Source organism: Lepisosteus platostomus, chromosome 1, assembly GCF_059453375.1.
Source record: "Lepisosteus platostomus isolate fLepPlt1 chromosome 1, fLepPlt1.hap1, whole genome shotgun sequence".
Classification (NCBI taxonomy): Eukaryota; Metazoa; Chordata; class Actinopteri; order Semionotiformes; family Lepisosteidae; genus Lepisosteus; species Lepisosteus platostomus.
Genome location: NC_142611.1, coordinates 761,586 through 780,967, shown reverse-complemented (window position 1 = coordinate 780,967; position 19,382 = coordinate 761,586). Strand labels below are relative to the sequence as shown.

General features: G+C 45.5%; 1 protein-coding gene across 1 annotated transcript; it reads right to left on the bottom strand.

The window, feature by feature from the left end:
• Positions 1 to 3,628: 3,628 nt before the first annotated feature.
• On the bottom strand, positions 3,629 to 18,271 carry LOC148677442 (uncharacterized). The gene is made up of 10 exons (XM_088631037.1): positions 18,235 to 18,271; positions 17,649 to 17,761; positions 15,856 to 15,964; positions 14,827 to 14,897; positions 14,019 to 14,127; positions 12,666 to 12,732; positions 12,043 to 12,128; positions 10,400 to 10,472; positions 7,138 to 7,236; positions 3,629 to 3,923 (listed from the first exon to the last, which is right to left on the bottom strand). Exons 1-10 carry the CDS (start codon positions 18,255 to 18,257, stop codon positions 3,777 to 3,779), a joined length of 897 nt encoding a protein of 298 aa, XP_088487163.1. The 5' UTR covers positions 18,258 to 18,271; the 3' UTR covers positions 3,629 to 3,776.
• Positions 18,272 to 19,382: the final 1,111 nt, after the last annotated feature.

Genomic DNA, 19,382 nt, shown 5'->3' with positions numbered 1-19,382 from the left:
TCGATACTAACACCTCCTCTGTGAGCTAATTGGGTTTCAGGCCTCATGCGTACTGTGTGTCTCGTTCTAGTCGTTTGCACAGACGCTTCCTGTTGACAGTTTATTTCAGGGTTTCGTACTGGCTGGCGAGGAGTATGAAATCGGTTGCCTCTTTGCTCTGTCCACAAACTTTCCCCGAAACACAACTGTACCATCCCCTGTCCCGGGACAGCAAGCAGGCGGACAGAACTATAAAAGCAGGTGAAACCAGGTGTGCTAAACGGACCTGTGGCCTCTCGCCTGCCCCCACATGTCTTTTCACAGGCGCACTGCTCTGGGAGATTCTGCAGGTCTCCCCAAGGGTCCCCCAATATTTCCTCAAGCCCAGATCTGCACCCCCTCCGCGTTCGGAGGCTGGGGGCACCAGCACAGCTCTGCCCATGGAGGGAAGATGAAACGTCTGGTCTTTGACAGGGGCGAAGCAGGAAGAGGCACAGATTCACGCCGGAACTGTTCGACAGGGCTGAGAAAACCACGACGTAGAAACCAGACTCACCCCTGAATCTGGAAGAACTATAATTTCACAGAGCGAGTCTGTTGAAATCTCAGGATACAGTTCTTGTCAAAGCAGGCGCTTGGACTCCTCATCCTGGAGCGTTTCAGCCGAATTAATCTTTGACACTTTTCCGAGATGGTACATTTGATCAGCAGCCAGAATTCAACAGTCCTGAAGAGCTCCTGCTCGTGCTGTTGCAAGGCCTGGGGAGCAGTGTGCCTTTTAAAAGACACGTGGGGGGGAAGGGAGAGTCCACAGGTGAGTTCATCAGCTCACCCGAGTTCCAGCCCCCACCGGTCCACAGGCATCTGCTTCTGCAACAGGGCTGTGCAACCTGTCCCAAACCCCCACAACCCTTTGTGTGAAGTAATGTCTCTTAACAAGTGGGAACATCGTTCACAGTATTGTAATGTAGATGTTTGGTAATGCACTTTACAATTTTAACAAATTCTCTTGATTCACAATTCTGTGTTTCCATATACTGTATATCTTAACTGTGTTTGTCAAAATACTTCTCCTCATTATCTAGAGGTGGACAGAGACACCGACACACCCTCAAGGTCTGAGAGCACCGTCCATGTTAATGAGCTGTCTGGACCGCTGGTGAGATGGTGAAGGAAACTCACTGCTCTTGAAACTTCTCTGCACATGAGTGGGATGCAGAAGTAGCCAGTAATCTGGATGCCCAATACATGATCACAGACAAGGGAAGGGGTGACTCTTGATGTTTAATTTGTGGCAACAGGGACGTTGTGTGAAAAGCCCAAGAGTAGATTGTAATTTAAAGTGCTTAGAGAACAGTGTTACTTCATTAGTAGTTACATGAAGGACTCGGACACTGTGACACGTACAGAGAAAGGTTACTCTGGGGACTCCACAGCATTAATGGAGAAAAATTTGCCGACTAGGTTTCTAAAAAAAAACCAAGACCATCTCTGTTAAAAGCTTGAGAATTAAAACCCTTCTTCTTCCATTCAAAGACAAAATGAGATTCTGTAAAGGATTAAAGCAGGGCAAGCTTTCATTACAGCCTTATGAAATAAGGAAAAAAAGATTTCTGAAAACTGCCCCTCCTGCTGAACACCTCACTGGTTGTGCGAGGTATATGGTATGTGAGGTAGACATGAGAGAGAACAGACATGGCTGTGTGAGGACACCAGGCAGGCTTCAGGACATTGTGACTGCTTCGCATTAATGGCAAATTACAGAATCGAGACGCCCCTGAGCTGTAGCTGAATGGGAAATAAATAGGCTCTATTCATCCTGCCCAAGAAAAAAAAATTACACCAAATCCTAATCAGAATCCCAATTGATTTTGCAGGCTCCTGCCTGCTGGTTGCACAGCAGACGCCCCTAGTTTATTCACGGTGCTTTTAAGTTGCTAATATAAAGTTACAAGATAATGAGAGATTTATAGGTTCAGGTTCTTTCTCTCAGCCAACAGGTGGTACTTTTCATGTAAAACTCTGCAAACCAAAGAAAACCTTAAAAAACTTCTCTTGTTGTTTACAGAATCCCTCGTTCCTAAAGAGCAGAGCAGGACACAGAGTTCACTTGGGAATGCAGGTGAAATAGAAGCAAGTGTTGAAATGAACTGTTATCATCTTGAAACTGACACGTGGAATTTTTAACCCTGAGAAGAAAGTGATGTCAAACAGACTCACTCACGAACACGACCCCTGTCCAGCGAGGCCGCCACACTGTGCACAGACAACTAATCAGACAATTACAGTGGTAATCAGAGCTTCCGAGTTCCAATTTACTGCAGCAGTGTGAGTGGACGTCACACAAACTCACAGTCAGAATGACAGTGTCCAGGTGGCCAAAGAGTCCTTGAACAGCCAGCTCATGAGGTGAGAGCTGTGTTGATGAGAACAGCCAGGTTTCGATGCGACCGGTGCAGCGTCTCACGCGTGTGAGCTGTGAGAACAACGAGGGGGCTGTTCGGCCAACGCGCTGAGCCCAGGAGTGAAACCGTCAGCTGCTCCAGACCACAAGACCTCGCCATGCTTGGAATTAAATGGCCGCAGTTTATGACCAAGAGTAGCCTACGAGATAGGTTGCATCTCTCATGTCTTGCGGACATAACACTTATTGTAGAAATTTCTTCAAATTACCAATGAAATCTGCCCCACCTCAATGAATTCGATACAGAGGTTCACAGGGTGATTTTGAAAGGGTCTCGAATACACAGGGTCTGGCCTTCTCCTCCAATTTCTGTCCCAGATTTAATGACTTATCCTCCCCTGCATGTGCCTGGCAGCGCAGGCTCTGAAGGCGAGTCCTTTCAAAGGAGGGAAGACAACAGTCCTTAGAGTCTCTCATGGGTTCCCCTGCCTATTTCATCTACACAACTCATGTTTCTTTACCTCTGGGCCCGGGGGTCACTGAGGACTCTGCGGTAGTTTTGTTTCAGCCCATTCTTAAAAATTCGGTAGCAATATGCTTTTCACTTTGACATTATAGAGTACTTTGTGTTGATGAGTGGCAAATATTCTCAGTTAAATACATCATGGTTCCATGCTGTACCACAATAAAATGTGAAAAAGTCTAAGGGGGTGAATAGTTTTGCACTGTACTTGTATTATGCATGTCGACACACACGAGTCCTGGCTTGGCTGGATGAAGTAATGACAAACAGGAAAGCAGATGATCATTGTGGGAGGCTTGTCCATCTTCTCTTAGGGTGGGACTTTTGCGTGTTTCGCACTGCAGCAGATGCTGAACAGACTGATGTGTTAATTTTCGGACTGAACTAGAACATCGTGCTGTGAGATGTGGCCAGCAGACTCCTGTTGTGAAAAGCACTATTACTCTCGATCTCTAGCTACTGCCTGCTGTGTGTAAGGACAGTAAACACTTCTTATAGTTAGCCTGGCAATCAACAGAAAATGAAACGATGAATTCTAAAAAATCCTAATAAAGCTTTTAAGCATCTTGAAATTTATTTTTGCAAGGTTTCAGTTGCACATCTACAGATCAGACCTATTAACCACTTAGGAGAAACCTGCAGCTTCTGGGTGACCTGGAACGTTCAGTGACAATCAAGCCACGGTGGGACATCTCAAACTATCAAGAGGGCAAAACTGTAACTACAATCATACGAACTTCATTCAGGACAAAATAAACCATAACAGAGCTGTTTGTATATTTTTCACAAATAGCACCAGGAGAATGATACTCACTGTTCAAAATAATTTTATAGTTTCCCATAATTTTCCCCATAATCTAAACTGTAGTCTTATTCTTCACTCATAGGACAATCTGAGCCAGGTCTCCAGGGGCCTTGGTCAGGGTGTGGCCCTCTATGTCTCTGCTGCTGTAGGACAATCTGAGCCAGGTCTCCAGAATCGTCGTTTCCAGGAATCTTCCTGACTGGTGCGGCTTCCTACAAAATAACACCCATCACTCCAGATTATGTGTGAGCTACTCCACAGTGTGCACTCACAATGCTAGCTTTGTGGAAAGACAATACAGCATTTGGGCAACATCTGTATTAGGAACAAGTAAAGGTTTATTTCATGCTGAAAAGAGAAGAAAAGAAACAAAACTTTCAGGCTGTGGAGCCTTCTTCAGGTATGCAGCCTACGCATACTGACGTAGCTACCTACTTGAACATCTATATTCGTTTTCTAAACACAATTTAAAGCATTCCTTAAACTTTAAAGCACAAATAAATGTACCGAGTAAAGGGGGGTACTATGAACTAACCTTTATAGGGTTTCCATACTTAAAAAACTGAATATTCAAGGAAAGGGCACTGCAGTACACAGTCAAATGTGTACAAAGACTGAATTTGTTTAAGAAAGAAAACATTGCCGTAAGGAAGGAACTTCTAGCATGCAGGAAAATGACTGTTCAAATGCTATTACTGCTCAAGCCCTTGTGGCTTGTGGGCATCTTGGATGTGATGCACAACACTACTAATTTTATGATGTACAGGGGTCAGTGTACAGTACACTGGAATGCAATGCATTACATCTTAAAGTATGCACATCTAGCAGCTGGAGTGTCTATTTCACTAATGCTTCAATACAAGTGCAGGGTTTTGCTAGTGGTTTCCTGTCCTGAAAGCGCCCAGTGTCTCGCAGGGAAGTGAGCAGCGTGGAGTTCGCTGCAGACTGTGAAGGCACAGTTCTTTCAGCTTTCAAGCAGGAGGGCAGCTCCCCTCCCAGCGCCAGGGAGTCCCACATCAAAGGCGCTGCTCCTTGACAGCCTCAGCTGTCACATCTGGGCAAACCCACAAGCAGTGTGGAGGGCCGGAGACTGTAGACATGTACTTCAAACAAAACCTTGGCATGGCTGAGACTTTCTTCCACTTTTAAATGAGGTTTCTGCCATTATGTTTGAACAGACTAGTAAACCACCCCTAAGGAAAAGGGGTGAGGTGACACTCTAATCTTCCCGTCTTACTCCTCAGACACACAAACATGCACACAGACTGTATAGGTCTTAAACAAAGCTAATGTCATAGCAGCTGCCTAATCCCCATCACAGATAAAGATATCAGCTCCTCAGCAACCAAAGGAAATGCACCTCTGTATTTCTGGGTTATTTCAGTCTCTTGGTTAAAATATGTTTGTGAAAGGTATTTTCCTCTGAAATGCACCATTTTATGCAAATTCCTTTGATCCTCATACACTGTGAGAGTCTGATGCTATTGCAATCAGTGAGGTGCTGCTCCTCTAGAACTAGCTCGGTTATGTCTTTTTCTCTAAAAAACGACCTCATCCCTTGTACCCCAGTAAAAGCTGCTGGTAACTAAACCTCTTCTATTCAGCGTCGGTAGTAAACTAAAAGGCCAAGGCCTTTCAGGATGAAACAAAACTACTGCATGGATGTTGGGTTCTTCATGCATAGAAACTGCAGTAGGGATCTCTGGGACTTGTCCTCCATCAGTCTCGACAGCAGTAATTGGTGGTTTGGCTCCATTAACAGCTTCAGATGTGAAGCTCATTCGGAAACAGGACTGAGGAGATTTTAGAGCAGCATGGTGAGTTCACCTCGGATACCACTCTCTACACATCTGGAACAAGGACTCTTAGCCAGACAAAATGGGAAACATTTTGAAGATTGTTGCATAAGCATCCTTATGTCTTATCCTACCGCTAAGCACAGCAGCACATTGATTTTTCTAAAGGGTTTTATAAGGCCATGCTCTAATGAAAACTAGTCCATTCATTTTCATCATCGTGTCCTGAATAATAAGGACTGAATTCTAATCCCTTTGTCATTCATGTCTCAGATGAATTACTGCATCTGCAACGACCGTGGAGATGCTCCGGGTTCTTCTGATCTTTCGTGCTCGTGGAGAACGAGGAGGAATTGTTCTTATTAGATAACAATGCTGATCATTACTTTATACAGCACCTTTCTGTCTCAAGGCACATAACTGTAAAACAGGACAAAGGCTAAAGCAACCAGGTGTCAGAGCCCTGTATTGGGAACTGAAGGATGACCAGGGTTCGAGTCATGTACAATGTACAGATGTGTGTGTCTATACAGGTGTGCATATATACAGTAGGTGTGTATATGGGTGTGTGTGTATAATAGGTCTTTGTGATTAATAGGTATATGTAGGTGTGTGTATACACAAGTGTGTGTATTTATAGGTGTGTGTATACTGTATATGCTGTAGGTGTGTGTATATCCCCCTGTGCCTGTGTACATATAGGTGTGTGAGTCTATATACTGTAGGTGCATGTGTGTAAACAGTATATACTGTAGCTTTGTATATATAGTGTAGGTGCATGTGTATATAGGTGTATGTGTATATAGGTGTGTGTAGGGATTTATCAGTTCACAGAGGTATTCAGGAACCGTTCACAGCCCTTGAGGGTGAGCAGCAGTGTTCTGAAAGTAGAAGAAATATTCGAACCCAGAAGACCAGGGGTATTCCATACTCCTGCCGGCCAGGCCAACAGCCAACATTTTATTTCAATATCCAAAATGAAAATAGAATCTTGTTTACAAATGCAGATTCCAAAATGTCTCCGGCTAGGGCTGACTGGACATGTTTGCTGGCCTAAATCCTCGAATCAAAGCCTTAAGCTTACAAAGATGTTTTGTTGAGGAAGGGATGTTTTCCAAATACATTCTTTGGGAGTGAGTTTTTGTGCAAATTACTGCCATATGTTGGCTGTAGACAGGTCACTGAGCAGAATGATACCTGACAAGGCAGATTCCAGACGCACCTCCAGGCTCCCTGGGAGAGACTCAAGAATGTAGCTCTAGTGCTTGAAGGTCTCGTTACATCATCCAAGTTTAATCATTTCCATGCCTGACCTACATATGATGCCTGTGTTATGTAAGAAATGCTCAGTCTAAGAATTTTTGATGGACTGACAGACTGCTGGGAAATGCTGGACTAAGCATCTAGTTAGATCTAGTTTTCCGATCCTCACCGTCATGCCCAGCGATATTTGGGGGTGCTACAATAAAAAAGGGGGTCATGGGTAGAGAAAGAGCGAGGGGGTGAGGATTAAGCTGGCTCAGTCCCTTTTATCGGCTTTCATCTTTTCTTCATCAGGGATCACCTTGGAAAAGTGACTCTTTCGAAGACAGACAAGTCAAAATGATTGTAACTCTCTCCTTTCCCTTACCTCAGCTGAATTCAGGATGAGCTCAAAGGACAAAGCTTGACAGATTTTACTTGTGTTATATAATTCCAGGGCTATTTCCTTTGACAACTCCGAAGTCGTCTGAAAAAGAAAGGAAAGTTCAGGATCAATAATACTTCCACCGTGCCATTTTCCTCAGGTGATGTATTTAAATTTTATTGATATTGTTTTTCATGCAACAGGGCAAAGATCCCATTTCTTGACCTGGAGTGACAAGAAGCTCACATCTGTACCTGTGGTTGTACGCTGGCAGTAGGAAACTGACCTCTCTGCTCCCCTGGCCTGGTCATCAACAGGCCCTCAAACCCCCCTGTTGTTTGCTTTGTCCACTTCTTGCGATGTGCTTACTGTGTAGCTCCCCGATTCCTGTTTTTTTTGTAAAACTTTAGAACAAGCTACAATCTCTGGTTTTCAAAAGACACGTTAAAGGATTTTTAAAATTTTACAGAATTATTTTAAGTAATTTGCAGAATTGCTTCTCGCTTGTCGCTGTAGCTATCTGGCTCTGGCCTGGAGTCGTTGCTCCTGACCTGGCCTGACAGAATTTGGAACAGACACCTGCTGTATGTGACACCTCAGAAATAGCTGAAAGGGGGGACAACATCATCAAGAATAGCCACTGGAACATAAGTAGAATGCGGACTCTTAAACCCCCATTCATGGCAACAACATGACTGTAATGGGCCTATAAAACCTTCTGTAACACTGTTGCAGTCCAGGACACTGTGGGAAATAAACCTCGTGTTCTCCAGAAGTGGCCATTTTCATGACAATTAAACTCATCTCAAACGTTCAGTGGACTGCGCTGGGACTCCTTGCATCCCTACGTACAGCAGTTTTCACTGCCTGAGAATACAGCTGCAGGGATTGAAATGACTATTTGGGAAGAGGAGCTGCACCAGCTGCCTAGTTAATCAAGAACCCTGTCACTGTGCCCTCCGCCGCCTGCGTCCCTACCAGACAGTCACAGCACACAAGGAGGGTTCGATTCCCAGGGGGAAGGTGGAAGGACATCCTCGCATTCCGTGACACACTTTTAATGGACAATAAATCCCTTTTCAAGTGTTATGAACGAGCCAGTGTTCTCTTCAAGACCTTCCTTCGAAGTCGTCCACAGCTCGCATTTCACTGCTGAATGGGCCACCAGAGAGGGGAGAAAAGTCGAGGCCACCGTGTGATGGGAATAAAACATTTAACAACTTAAAGAGAGAAAGATTTAAGATTAAAATTTACAGACCCCAACTTTTACAACTCTGCAATTCCAAAGCAAGTACAAGACAGTCCCTCAGTGCTGTTATGTAATAAAACACTGGAATATTATTGTAACTTTTTCTGACCTTTTGAAAGGACCACATGAGGCCTGACATTGTCCCATTAACCTCTGCATTCCAGAGCAGCAGCTCAAAGCAATTTAAACCACATGCACAGGTACTCCCCACTACCCTCTTCACAGTTACACAGAACACTCCAGACAGGCAGGCCTGATTTATTTCCTGAACTCTTCCCTGCAGAAACAATACAGGGTTTGGCTCCCTTTTATCTGAGACAACCCAAGTCTGACAGCCTTTCACAAAGCTCAGTAAGGCTGCAGCACAGGACTCAACTGGATTTTACTGTTCTGGTGTAATAAAAACGAAAACTTCCCCACAAACGGCTGAAGATACAGGAGGGCTGTGTGAGTCCTGGCAAGAGCCACTCTCAGACTGGGGTGATTAATGGTCAGATCACATCCCTGGTGCAGACGGGTGAACACTCTTACTGTTTTAAACGCAGTCAAGGGGCCAAGACTGTGTTTCCTCTGAATGTTTTTGTGTTCAAAAGTCTGACAACGTACAGGAACCCAGACCCCCAAAACACAGGACACTCGGTGAGACAATATGCATTCCTGTGGCGTCTCAGAAAACACAACCAAGGGGTACCAGAATCAGCTGTGGAAATGGACGGTAGTCTGTCATCCAGTGCCTAGAGATGGCTGTGCTATCTGCCAGTGAGGGACTGATAAGCTGGAATGGATACAGGCCAGCACCTTGTGAGGGAAGCATTGCCTGTTTCTCTGTTAGGACTCTGCTCTGCGGAGAATGAGTGTCATCATTAGGAAAAGTCTAAAGAAGAGATGCCAATTCAAACACAACAGTAGGATGGAGGCACAGACCACAACTGAGGGACCCAGTAACCTCTCCACATTATGAGGAAGACGTCTCCTCATTTGTTATGACTGAGATGAGAATAACTGCAATTTCCATGCACTTTCCTTCATATATTTCCTTGTATAAACGTTTTTTAACCACTTTTCAAGGACCATAGTATATTTGGGGACCCAATCATTTACTGAGAAAGCTGCAAACATTAGAATAAACAATTTAAACATTCTCTAAAAGATATAAGATACTTTATATCAAGTTTGGTTTAAAATTTACTTTGGATTGCAAGAGATATAACCTAAGGCGCATCACTGAATCCCTAATAAATTCCTGATGAGATATTTAAATGTGGCCATATAATATACACTCCTGTCAGTAGCCCTGGCAGGTCAAAATGAGTTACCGATCTGTTTCAAACTCGCCAAGAACTGCTTTCCTGAGAAGTTCCTCTCTTTTCCCAAAGTAATGCATTTGCTCGGTTCAGAGTGATGTCTACTTTTCTGTCTTCTGATGAAGTAATTGATTTTTAAACAGAACTAATACACATAGAGCTCTTAAATACTAAGATTTTACTTTGTTCAGCACAAACGTAGCTGTCTAGTCTGTGCAGTAATGTTTCACAGTGCTAAAGAGAGCTACAGCTTAACAAATGCTTATGAGGTCATTGTTTAGATAGTCCACAAATTCTAACAGTTCATACTGTAGGACAAATTCATTTTTGAAAGATTTGAACTGACTTTTATAAAAACAAAATACATTTAAGCCAGAAACATAATAAAAAGAATTGAACGTGACTTTGCAAAAGGATTAAATTATAGTGGATTTCAAGAAGGCTGAAACATAGCCCAGCTACCAATTTAGAGTAAGTGCCTGAATATTTCACATTTGTGATTCACCCAAATCAAAATCTTCATCAATACTAATTTGACAAGATTGTCAAATTTCCTTCCATCTATTTAAAAAAAGAGAATACAAATTCTCACGATGTCTCCGCTTGTGCAATGTGTTTTTGCTTGGTCCCATTGACCAGCCTTCTCTAACTCTAGACGCGACGTGCCCAAGGTTCAGCTTGACCAGTCACCCCAGCAGAGCGATGAGCTCACCTGCAGGACCAGGTGCTCCATGGCCAGGGTGCTGGCGCGATCGGCCTGGGCTTCCTCCCGGCGCCTCTGCTGTCTGCGCAGGAGAGCTGAGTCAAGGGAAGTGCTCGGCTGCGGACGGAGGGCCTCAGCGCCTGCTCTACCTCCATAGCCCTTCCACACCCCTGCTGCACCGTGCCATGACCAGCGCAGAGCAGTGTGCAGTGAGGTGCTACAGACCTGTGGACGCGTGACGGGCTACTAGCAAAGCCAAGCATATGCGCCATCTACCCAGGGTCTAGGCAACAGCGTGTAATTACTCTGCTGGGAAAAAGTTAGTTAGCAAGGCCCTTTCCTTGGCTTTGGGCGAAGCAGGGACTTGTCTGGTGCCCGCAGGCTGGCTCCATCGCGAGGGAGACATGCCGCTTCTCCGATCAGTGCCCAGTCTCCTGCATGGAGCTGCCTATGACCAGAGAGCTCCAGACGACCAATGTCTCTGTCAGAGGAGCTCATCCGCAGGACCTCATTCTCCTCCACAGGACAAGAGTCACCGCCGTCAAGTCTGAAACCACTGGGGATTCTCAATGTGGGCTGATGCGTAATATCGAAATAACCGACCAAACAGTTAAAACACAGACTGGAGTCTACAGCTAGAGCAGCTTTTCCTCCTTTGTTCTACAGAAACAAACATGTTTAGGTCAGTGCAATCAAGACAATACAGTCTAGTTTAACGGTTTGATTGTCAGTGTTTGGTGAAGTCTAACAGGGAAGACATGGTAGATGGTAGTAAAAGCCCTTGACTGATTATGGGCTACAGCTGTGTGTTCGAGGTTGTGAGAGGTGGCAGAGTGGCATGCTAACCTGGGGTCAAAAATAATCCCTGACCCTAAACCTTAACCCTGACTCTGACCCTAACCCTAAACCCTGACCCTGACCCTACTCCTGAGCCTAACCCACAATGTCAAACCTACACACAAGTCAACATGATTAGGGCACTTTCCCACACAGGCTGAATATGAACAGCAAAGGCTGAAGGGCTTTATAAGGCTCACCATGCAGAGTGCTCGTATCAGAAAGCAATGCTCTCTGTGTTAGCACTGTTCCAGCAGAAAACTCACTCAAGCCGCTGGCTGCGGCTGTGCTGTTCTGTGTAGAGACACCACAGGAGCGGAGATGAACAGCAGATACCTGTGGTTTGGATCCTTTATGAAAACTCTGACATCTTAATGTGCTCCCTCTGCCAAGCTGGTCTATAAATGAATTTTATAGTCCTTTATATCATATAACAAATTAAACATATTTGTTACTCATTGTAAGTCATCTGAAATCAGAGAAAGGGCATTTTTTTTCTCCAAGAAAACAGCTCAAAAACTTTAAACTGAAAACGTATTCACTGTGATTTAGATACATTTTCTGGAAGTCACTTTGTCACTCTTTTAAGAAGGATTTGTCTGCTGCCTTTCCTGCTGAAGACAGTGAGCCCCTGACAGCACCTGACTCTTGAAATATGGGTCAGAACCGGGTCAGTGAAACAGCGGACATGGTGCACTGCGGAGTGGGTTCCACATCTCAGAGACAAGGACGGCCTCTGCTGTTGGAAACAATGTCTTCCAACACGGTTGTGCAGTCGCACACCCTTGACAGAGGCTCATGGAGCTGAAGGATACAGGTGAGAAGAGGGATCAGTCTCGCCCGAAACGTGCAGGTTGTCTTCCACAGCCTCCACCGCAACCTCACTCAGAGACTGGAATGCCTGCAGGAGACACACCGTGGCTGGATTGAGACACACGTCCCTCGAGCCACTTCAACACGTCTCTCATGTTCTACAGGCCAGTCCTTCTGACACACAGACACTTCTTTCAACATGGTGGTTCAGTCCTTTCCCTCGTACTGAGGGCTGCTCCCAGTTTCTTCAGTACCCGTTCTGCAGGGATGGCACTGAACGGCTCCTCACGTGTCATAATGACTAGCATACAGGAGCATCACAGCAATGAGAAAACAGCAATGAGCTCTGCAGGGCTCACCAGCCAGCAGCTGGTGTCCTGCAGTTTGGGGCTGGCCAGCTCAGCAGGTGGGATTCTGGGGGTCTCACATGTTTGTCCAAATAGCTGCTGGGGCTGATGGGGCTCCTGGGGGCAGCTGGGTAACATTCAGCTCGGCCTCGTTCACTTGCCAAGTGGCCACAAAGTGTAGCCCACGCAGGGAGTTTTTCTCTTATCAGAGCAGACTTTGATTTAAAAAAAACGTTTAAGCATAAGTTCTCCCTGTATTAAAAAAGGAAGGGACCTACCGTTTTACTGCTATATCCTGGGATCTGAAGGCCACTCTCTGCCTCACACTCCTTGTGAAGTATTTCCCTTCGATGTGAAGAAGAAATTCTTTCAAACACAAGACATTTTACAGAACAATCTAGTGTAATAGTCCAGATATGAGCAACTTACTATCATCTGAGAATGAGGCACACACACTTTTTTTAAGATCATGGAACAGTACATACTTTCTTAAATATTATTATAGCTTATTTGCTTATTTTGTGAATTAGTAACATTCCATTACAGTATACAAAGAATTGGCTTGAGTTAAATTTAAAAATATAAAACATTTTTTCCAGACAGTCAAATAATACAAACTGCAAACTTCACATTAAGAGTAACATACAGCCCTCCTTGATGAATTTGTTAATTTTCCTGGAGAAATCTCTTAACACAGAGCAATGATTGATGTTATCAGAGTAAATCCAGCAGGTATGCCTGTGACAGAGCAATATAAATTATGCTAGCTCATAAAAAATGTTTATGTACTCATTAAACAATCCCGTCATTGTCTTCTATCATTATATGAAAATAACTCCCTTGATCTTACTTTCTACACACAATATACAATTTCTTACGCACTTAATGAAACATCATAAAAAAACTATTAAAAACACAAAGTCCTGCACAAGCAAACGTGTGACCTACATCCAGCCCCGGCTGTGTCAGTGTTGTACAGACTGTACTTTACAAACCACGGTGAACTATGCCCACACACAATCTGTGTCACAGCAGTGTGGTCAGTATGGCCCCCTGCTCTACAGCCTGTTTTGTGAAGATGCACCGCAAAGCCAGTCCTTTTAAAATGTAAGATAACTACATTGTACTGAAGATGCCAGGCCAGATCTGCACTGCCACATTTGCCAGCGTGCAGAAATCCGGGTCCAGAGTGGACTTCACGTCAAAATCGAAAGAGATTTCAGCACCTGGGTGCTCCGTTGAGGAAGTACCTTCACTCAGAACAAGGGTCTGTCCAGAAACACAGGACAGCAGGGCGCTGAATCTCACTCAGTCTGTCCATTTTCCTGCAGAGAAGTGCAGCTGTTTCTGATGTGTCTTTCCTTTCCTGAGCGACTCAGTGCAGCTGCAGGGCCAACGCAGGTAAAGCCGCTTGCCTAAGACACAACCTTGACTGTGCAGTATATGAGTGGTGGAGAATCTGAGTGAAGGGCTTCCCTTGGGACTCAAACTCACAACTCCCCAGTCCAGAGCACTGACCACAGCCCCAAGCGGAAGCCCACTCCAGCTTCGAAGTCCAAGTCCGACAGGCAACCTTAGACCCTGCAGGCCAGTCCCTGTCACACAGTGGACGAGATCTGGTATTGATATACCTGAGGTCCCACACTGCGGCCCGCAGGCCTGGTAGGCTCTCCGCTCTCCTCTGGACACGGGCCTGCAGGCTCTGCGCCTCGTCGTGCTGATGCCGGGGCACAATAAACTCTGCCCGGAGATAAAGAGACAGAGTTCAGGGGCTGCTCATTGTGAAAATCCATCGTGTGTTACTAGGGCCCGGAGAGATTTACACTGTGCTCCAGATGGTTTACCCAGCAGCACCATCCTGAGGATTCCCAGCCGGCCCGGTGCTCAGAGACAGGGGGTGTGGAGTTTACTCAAACATATAAACGCAGAGCCCCAGCTTTTGCTGAATAAGGTAAAAAAGCGCTCGATGATTTTAGCCTGGAACAGAAGAACAAACTGGAAACCTTCGCTGGCTGCTGGCCTGAGGGAGCCCATCAGTCTGTGCACAAAGAGCACCTGCGCATGCTGACCAAGATTCGACACTCCCTGAACAAGAGACAGCCGCCGGTGGGACAGCAGCTGTCACAAGTAAGATTCTATTTTCTATCAAATCCCCGATTTTCCTTAAATAGAAAAACTTCCCCGAAGCCGGGGGGATCTGTGCTTTTGCCTCCTCTCGTCCAAGGTTCAGAGCTCACTTCCAGTGGTGGGACTTTCAAGACACAGGGGGGCCCCTCTCTCTCACCGCCTGTGTCAGGGGGGCCCCTCTCTCTCTCACTGCCTGTGTCAGAGGGGCCCCTGTCTCTCACTGCCTGTCAATGGGGCCCCTCTCTCTCACCGCCTGTGTCGGGGGGCCCCTCTCTCTCTCACTCCTGTGTCAGTGGGACCCCTGTCTCTCACCATGGTGCGTCTTCTGTAAGCGCAGTGCCTGCAGCTCCCTGCTCAGTCGCTCCCTGGCCTCCTCCAGCTGCCTGCAGGCGAGAGTTCAGAAGGGCATTGCTGAATGGACATTATAGTCCACGCTTCCTAGCTCAAAGTATTTACCGATTATGGTTCTAATAATGCATGCTTTAAGAGCTTGGATAGGATAACTATGCAGAAACCTCATTTTGTCTGACAACTGATCACTGCCACGAGTCCATTCCAGGACAGAAAGACAGTGATTGTTGTTTCCATTATTTGCAACAGCAGGTGGAATTTTATCGGAGCAAACTGGAGGAAGATTTTTTTTCAATGCCCTTCACCCGTGACATCAATCAGTCCTCACAGTTTATTACCTTCACGTTCACACCTGCTGTCAGTGAACATCAGCCCTGTCCTGGGATCTGCTGTGGGCAGCTAGAGCTGTGATTCAGAGGTTCGTGAGGTGGTGAGAAACAGACGTAAAGGAATGACTTAGTCTGCCTTTGAATGATCAGGCAGGAATCACAAGAGGCCTATCAATGCACTTCATGTTCTATACTTTTCTGAACCACTGGGGCACAGATTTGTAGGACACACCTACATTAAGAAGTAAAAACCCTGAACAGCCCACTGTTGGCCTTTAAAAGCAGCTATCGTGTTGGACAGGTTGTCTCTTCCACCTAGTCATTAACACAATGTCAGTCCCCACAACCCATCAGAGCTCAGGAAATCTCAAAGAGTCACTATTGTGCCCAAGCCCACAAACACAACGTTCTGCTCGAGGAGCTCTGAGCCACACAAGGACTAGTCCCATAAAACCAGAAGCACACTAGTGACCTGCGGGTTTGACTTTGTGCGAGCTGGGTGGTAGAACGGAGAGGGGTCAGCTCTCCAGGCAGGTCCCAGTATATTTCATTCTTGGAGTGTGTTTAAACCAGAAGACAGGATGAGGTCATCTGACTGGGCCTTCCCAGGAGCAGTTCTTGCTCACTTTATGCCTGAACCTCCAAAGCACTGCTGACCCACCTCTGTACGTTGGAGCTTTGCTCCTCCTGGTCAAACCGCTGAGCGCGGCGTCTGGAGAGGAGGACATCGATCAGCCTTTGCTTGGGGCTTGCAGCAGCAGCTCTGTGCCCTGTGGGAAGGGTCGTCACACAGTGAGCAGCCTGCGGTATCTTTATTGGCAGAGAGCTCAGGCAGGCGATCTCTTGAACATAAGAAAGATTAGAAACAAAAGGAGAGCACTGGCTTCACTTGGCCTGTGTTATACCAGGATGTCCTCCAGTAATTTTTCTAAAGAAACCAGGGTATCAGCATCAGCTTGTTCCAAACCCCCACCATCCTTTGAGTAAAGACGTGCCTCCTCTTCTCACTTTTAAATGTACTCCTGCATACAGCAGTTTCTACTTTTGTGACGTGGTGTTTCAATTTTAATTTGATGCTCCAAACCCAAATTAAACACAGAATTGATGCTCCTTCTGCTGTTTTTTAACCCTTGCCCTTATTTATTAACACACCCTGTCCTGCACGCCACAGCTCCATCTGCCAACAGGCCCTTGCGCTGTCTGGAGCAGTTGAGGCTCATTCCTTTTTGAATTCAGGCTCGAGGGTTATTTTTGACACACCCGCCCATGTGGCATCTCAGGTGGTGATCGCTCTGGTCTCACCAACCCCCTGACCCCCCCATCCTTCACTAGGGGCTGTGCCTGAAGGCCTTGCCGTTGATCCTCTATGTTTCTTTTTCTTTCTTTCTTCCTTATCACTGTGTACAGCATCCTCGAGTCTGGAAAGATGCTTTCTAAATCAAAGTGAGGTTTTATTTTCTGTGCACTGTTAGCGCGTCACAGGAAACACAGCCCCGTATAGGAGGGGCAGTGCTGACCGGAGAAGGGGTGTGTCTCTCACCGACACCACAAGCCTGCAAGAGCCCAGGAGGCTGCAGGAACCATCGTGTCAGCCTGTGAGCCCTGGAGGACACTTTCTGTTCCAGCAGGATTCATTTTAATGTTAATTGCTAATTAGCAAGACACGAGTTTAACAGATAAGTTGCAGGTTTTATTTCAACACTGCTGTCCAATGGGCTGGGAAACTTGCAGGTAGGATAATCCTACTATAAAAAGTGTGTCATTTTTATAAATTCTGCGAATAGAATTGGCTTATTATCGTATTTGTTCCGGCAGATGAGCTTGCCTCTGCTTTACCATTGTTCCAGCGAGCCTCTCATCTTCAGGCTAATGGAAGAGGGAACAGGGTTGATGTAAAGGAGCTCCGATGTCCCGTCTGAAATGATCTATGTCACTGTGAGAATGCAGCAGACCTGCACTGCTGTGAACCCTGTATGAGTGCAATTCTAGACACACCATGTTTCTTCATTGGAAACTGTCCGTTCTACCTAGTCCTCAACAAATGCATCTGTTTGAAAACTTGGTTAAGGTCATTGTTGTGTTGGGTTCATAAACACTTATGTACATGCCTACGGTATGTTTCATTGGCTTGGAAACACAGAGAGTCTGGAGAACAGAACAATCAGTCATTTTTTCAATATTTTTCTTAGGTGTGCGATATTGTAACGATATTAAATTAAAGCCTAATTTGTCGGGAAGCCGATAAATTAGAGACACCAATTAGCACTGGTGATAAAGAGCCCAGTTGGAACAGAAACCAGCAGACGCAGGCGTCCAACAGGACCAGGATGAAGACCAGTGCTCCAGGTGGTCCACCTGTATACCAGTACAGGCAAGAATGTGCCTTTAAAAATCTAGAATCGGCAGGGGGCGTGTTCCTGCAGTGCACAGAGGGGTAGGAACGTTAAGACTGACCTGTCTTTAATCCCTGTCCAAAGCTTTTCTCCAGTAACTTTCCTGTCAGATTACTTGCGATGGGTTTTCTTGTTTCTGGAAGGATTACTTCATCAAGGGGTGTGTTGTAATTCCTGAAATCAAATAGCCGTAAGTAACAGAAACACTAAGGCACACTTCAGATGTGGGTCTGCCTATTTCATTGAACAGACAAAACATAGGATTTCATCGGGTGTATTGAAAAGGACACTTTGTGCATAAATATAAAATTGTGTTACACCATTCATGCATAGAATGCCGCATTTTTAAATCGATTTTCCTGCATGTAGAACTATTTCAATATAAACATCCAATTGAATTGTTTTCACAGTTTCATTATGTGACAAAGGAATAACAGTGACACATCCAAGGTTCAGAAAAAAAATCTATGTGCATGTACATAAAATCATGATAGGAGTATAATTAAGTTTCGGCACTGAAATTAAAACAGACAACAGCCTTTGTTAACCAGGATTAAATGATACAACACTCTCTTACTTTCTTAATTCCAATAAAGTAAAGAACAAACACAAGAAGGGATACAAATTCTTAAGAACATACAACTTACCCCCCCTGTGCATCAGAAGCCATGTCTGTCCTCTTGACTCTGACTCTTGACTCTGACTCTTGACAAAAATATGTTTTATTGGGAAAAAATAGTAATTTTATGTTAAGATCAAGGATTTTGCTATTGAAAAATACAGAAAGGAAATGCAAGCTTGAGTTCTCATTTACCTATGTTATTATAAATGCCAGCAATGCAGGTAAGCAGTAACCACCAGTAAGGGGAAGTTTATGTGTTGCTGGGACACCAGAGACGGCCTGTTAACGAAGGAGACTTCCTCTGGGTCCTAGAGCCCCTGTTTCAGACACTTTGCTACGATAGTGTGGGGTTTCCTGAACTGTGATGCTTTGAACGAAGAAGGCTTTCTCTCCGCTCAAACAACCTGGAGTCGAGAATCCTTTTTTGAAAATTGATCAAGCTCAACCACTGCATTATCCCCAACCTGTAAAAACAAAGGGAAACCAGCAGCTGTGGAGAGCAGACATCCTGAAGGACACGGCCTCAGGGAAGATCTCTGGCGCTCGCCCTCGCAAGGCCAGCGGACCCCAGCTCTGAGCTCACAGTTACACAGCCACACACGTCAGCAAGGTGACACAAGTGAACTTCCTGAGCGTTCTCAGCTCTTGAACGTGTTTCCTTTTAACATTTTGAAATTAACTTCCAACCTCCAACCTCCAACTTTCAGGCAGTTCTTAACGAACCTGCAGGACTGTCCCACTCCCATAGAGCCAGGCCGAAACATCATCCCATGCTTGGAAATGTATTGTCTTTGTTGTAGCAACGGAGCGGGCAATGTCTCATAAGACGTCTGAAGAGCCCAGTACAGGGTTCTGTGATGGGATAGTATATTCCAGTAACAAGCCGTTGACAAAAGCTACACGAAGAGCCTCTTACTTATTAACCACGTTGGTGACTTTCGGAAATCTTTGCCGCGTTGGAGAAAAACGCTTCACACAGGCTGGGCAAGCGCAACACGAGAGGGGTCTGACCGACTGTCGGATTCGGTGTGTCTCTCAGCTCACACAGGCGGAGCTCTCTGTTCACAGCTGATTCTGACCTCCCAGCTGCCAGAGCCTCTAAGCAGGAGTGCAAATGGACACAGCGAAGGGGTCTGCCAACAAGACTGCTGTCCAAACGAAACCCATTTAGCA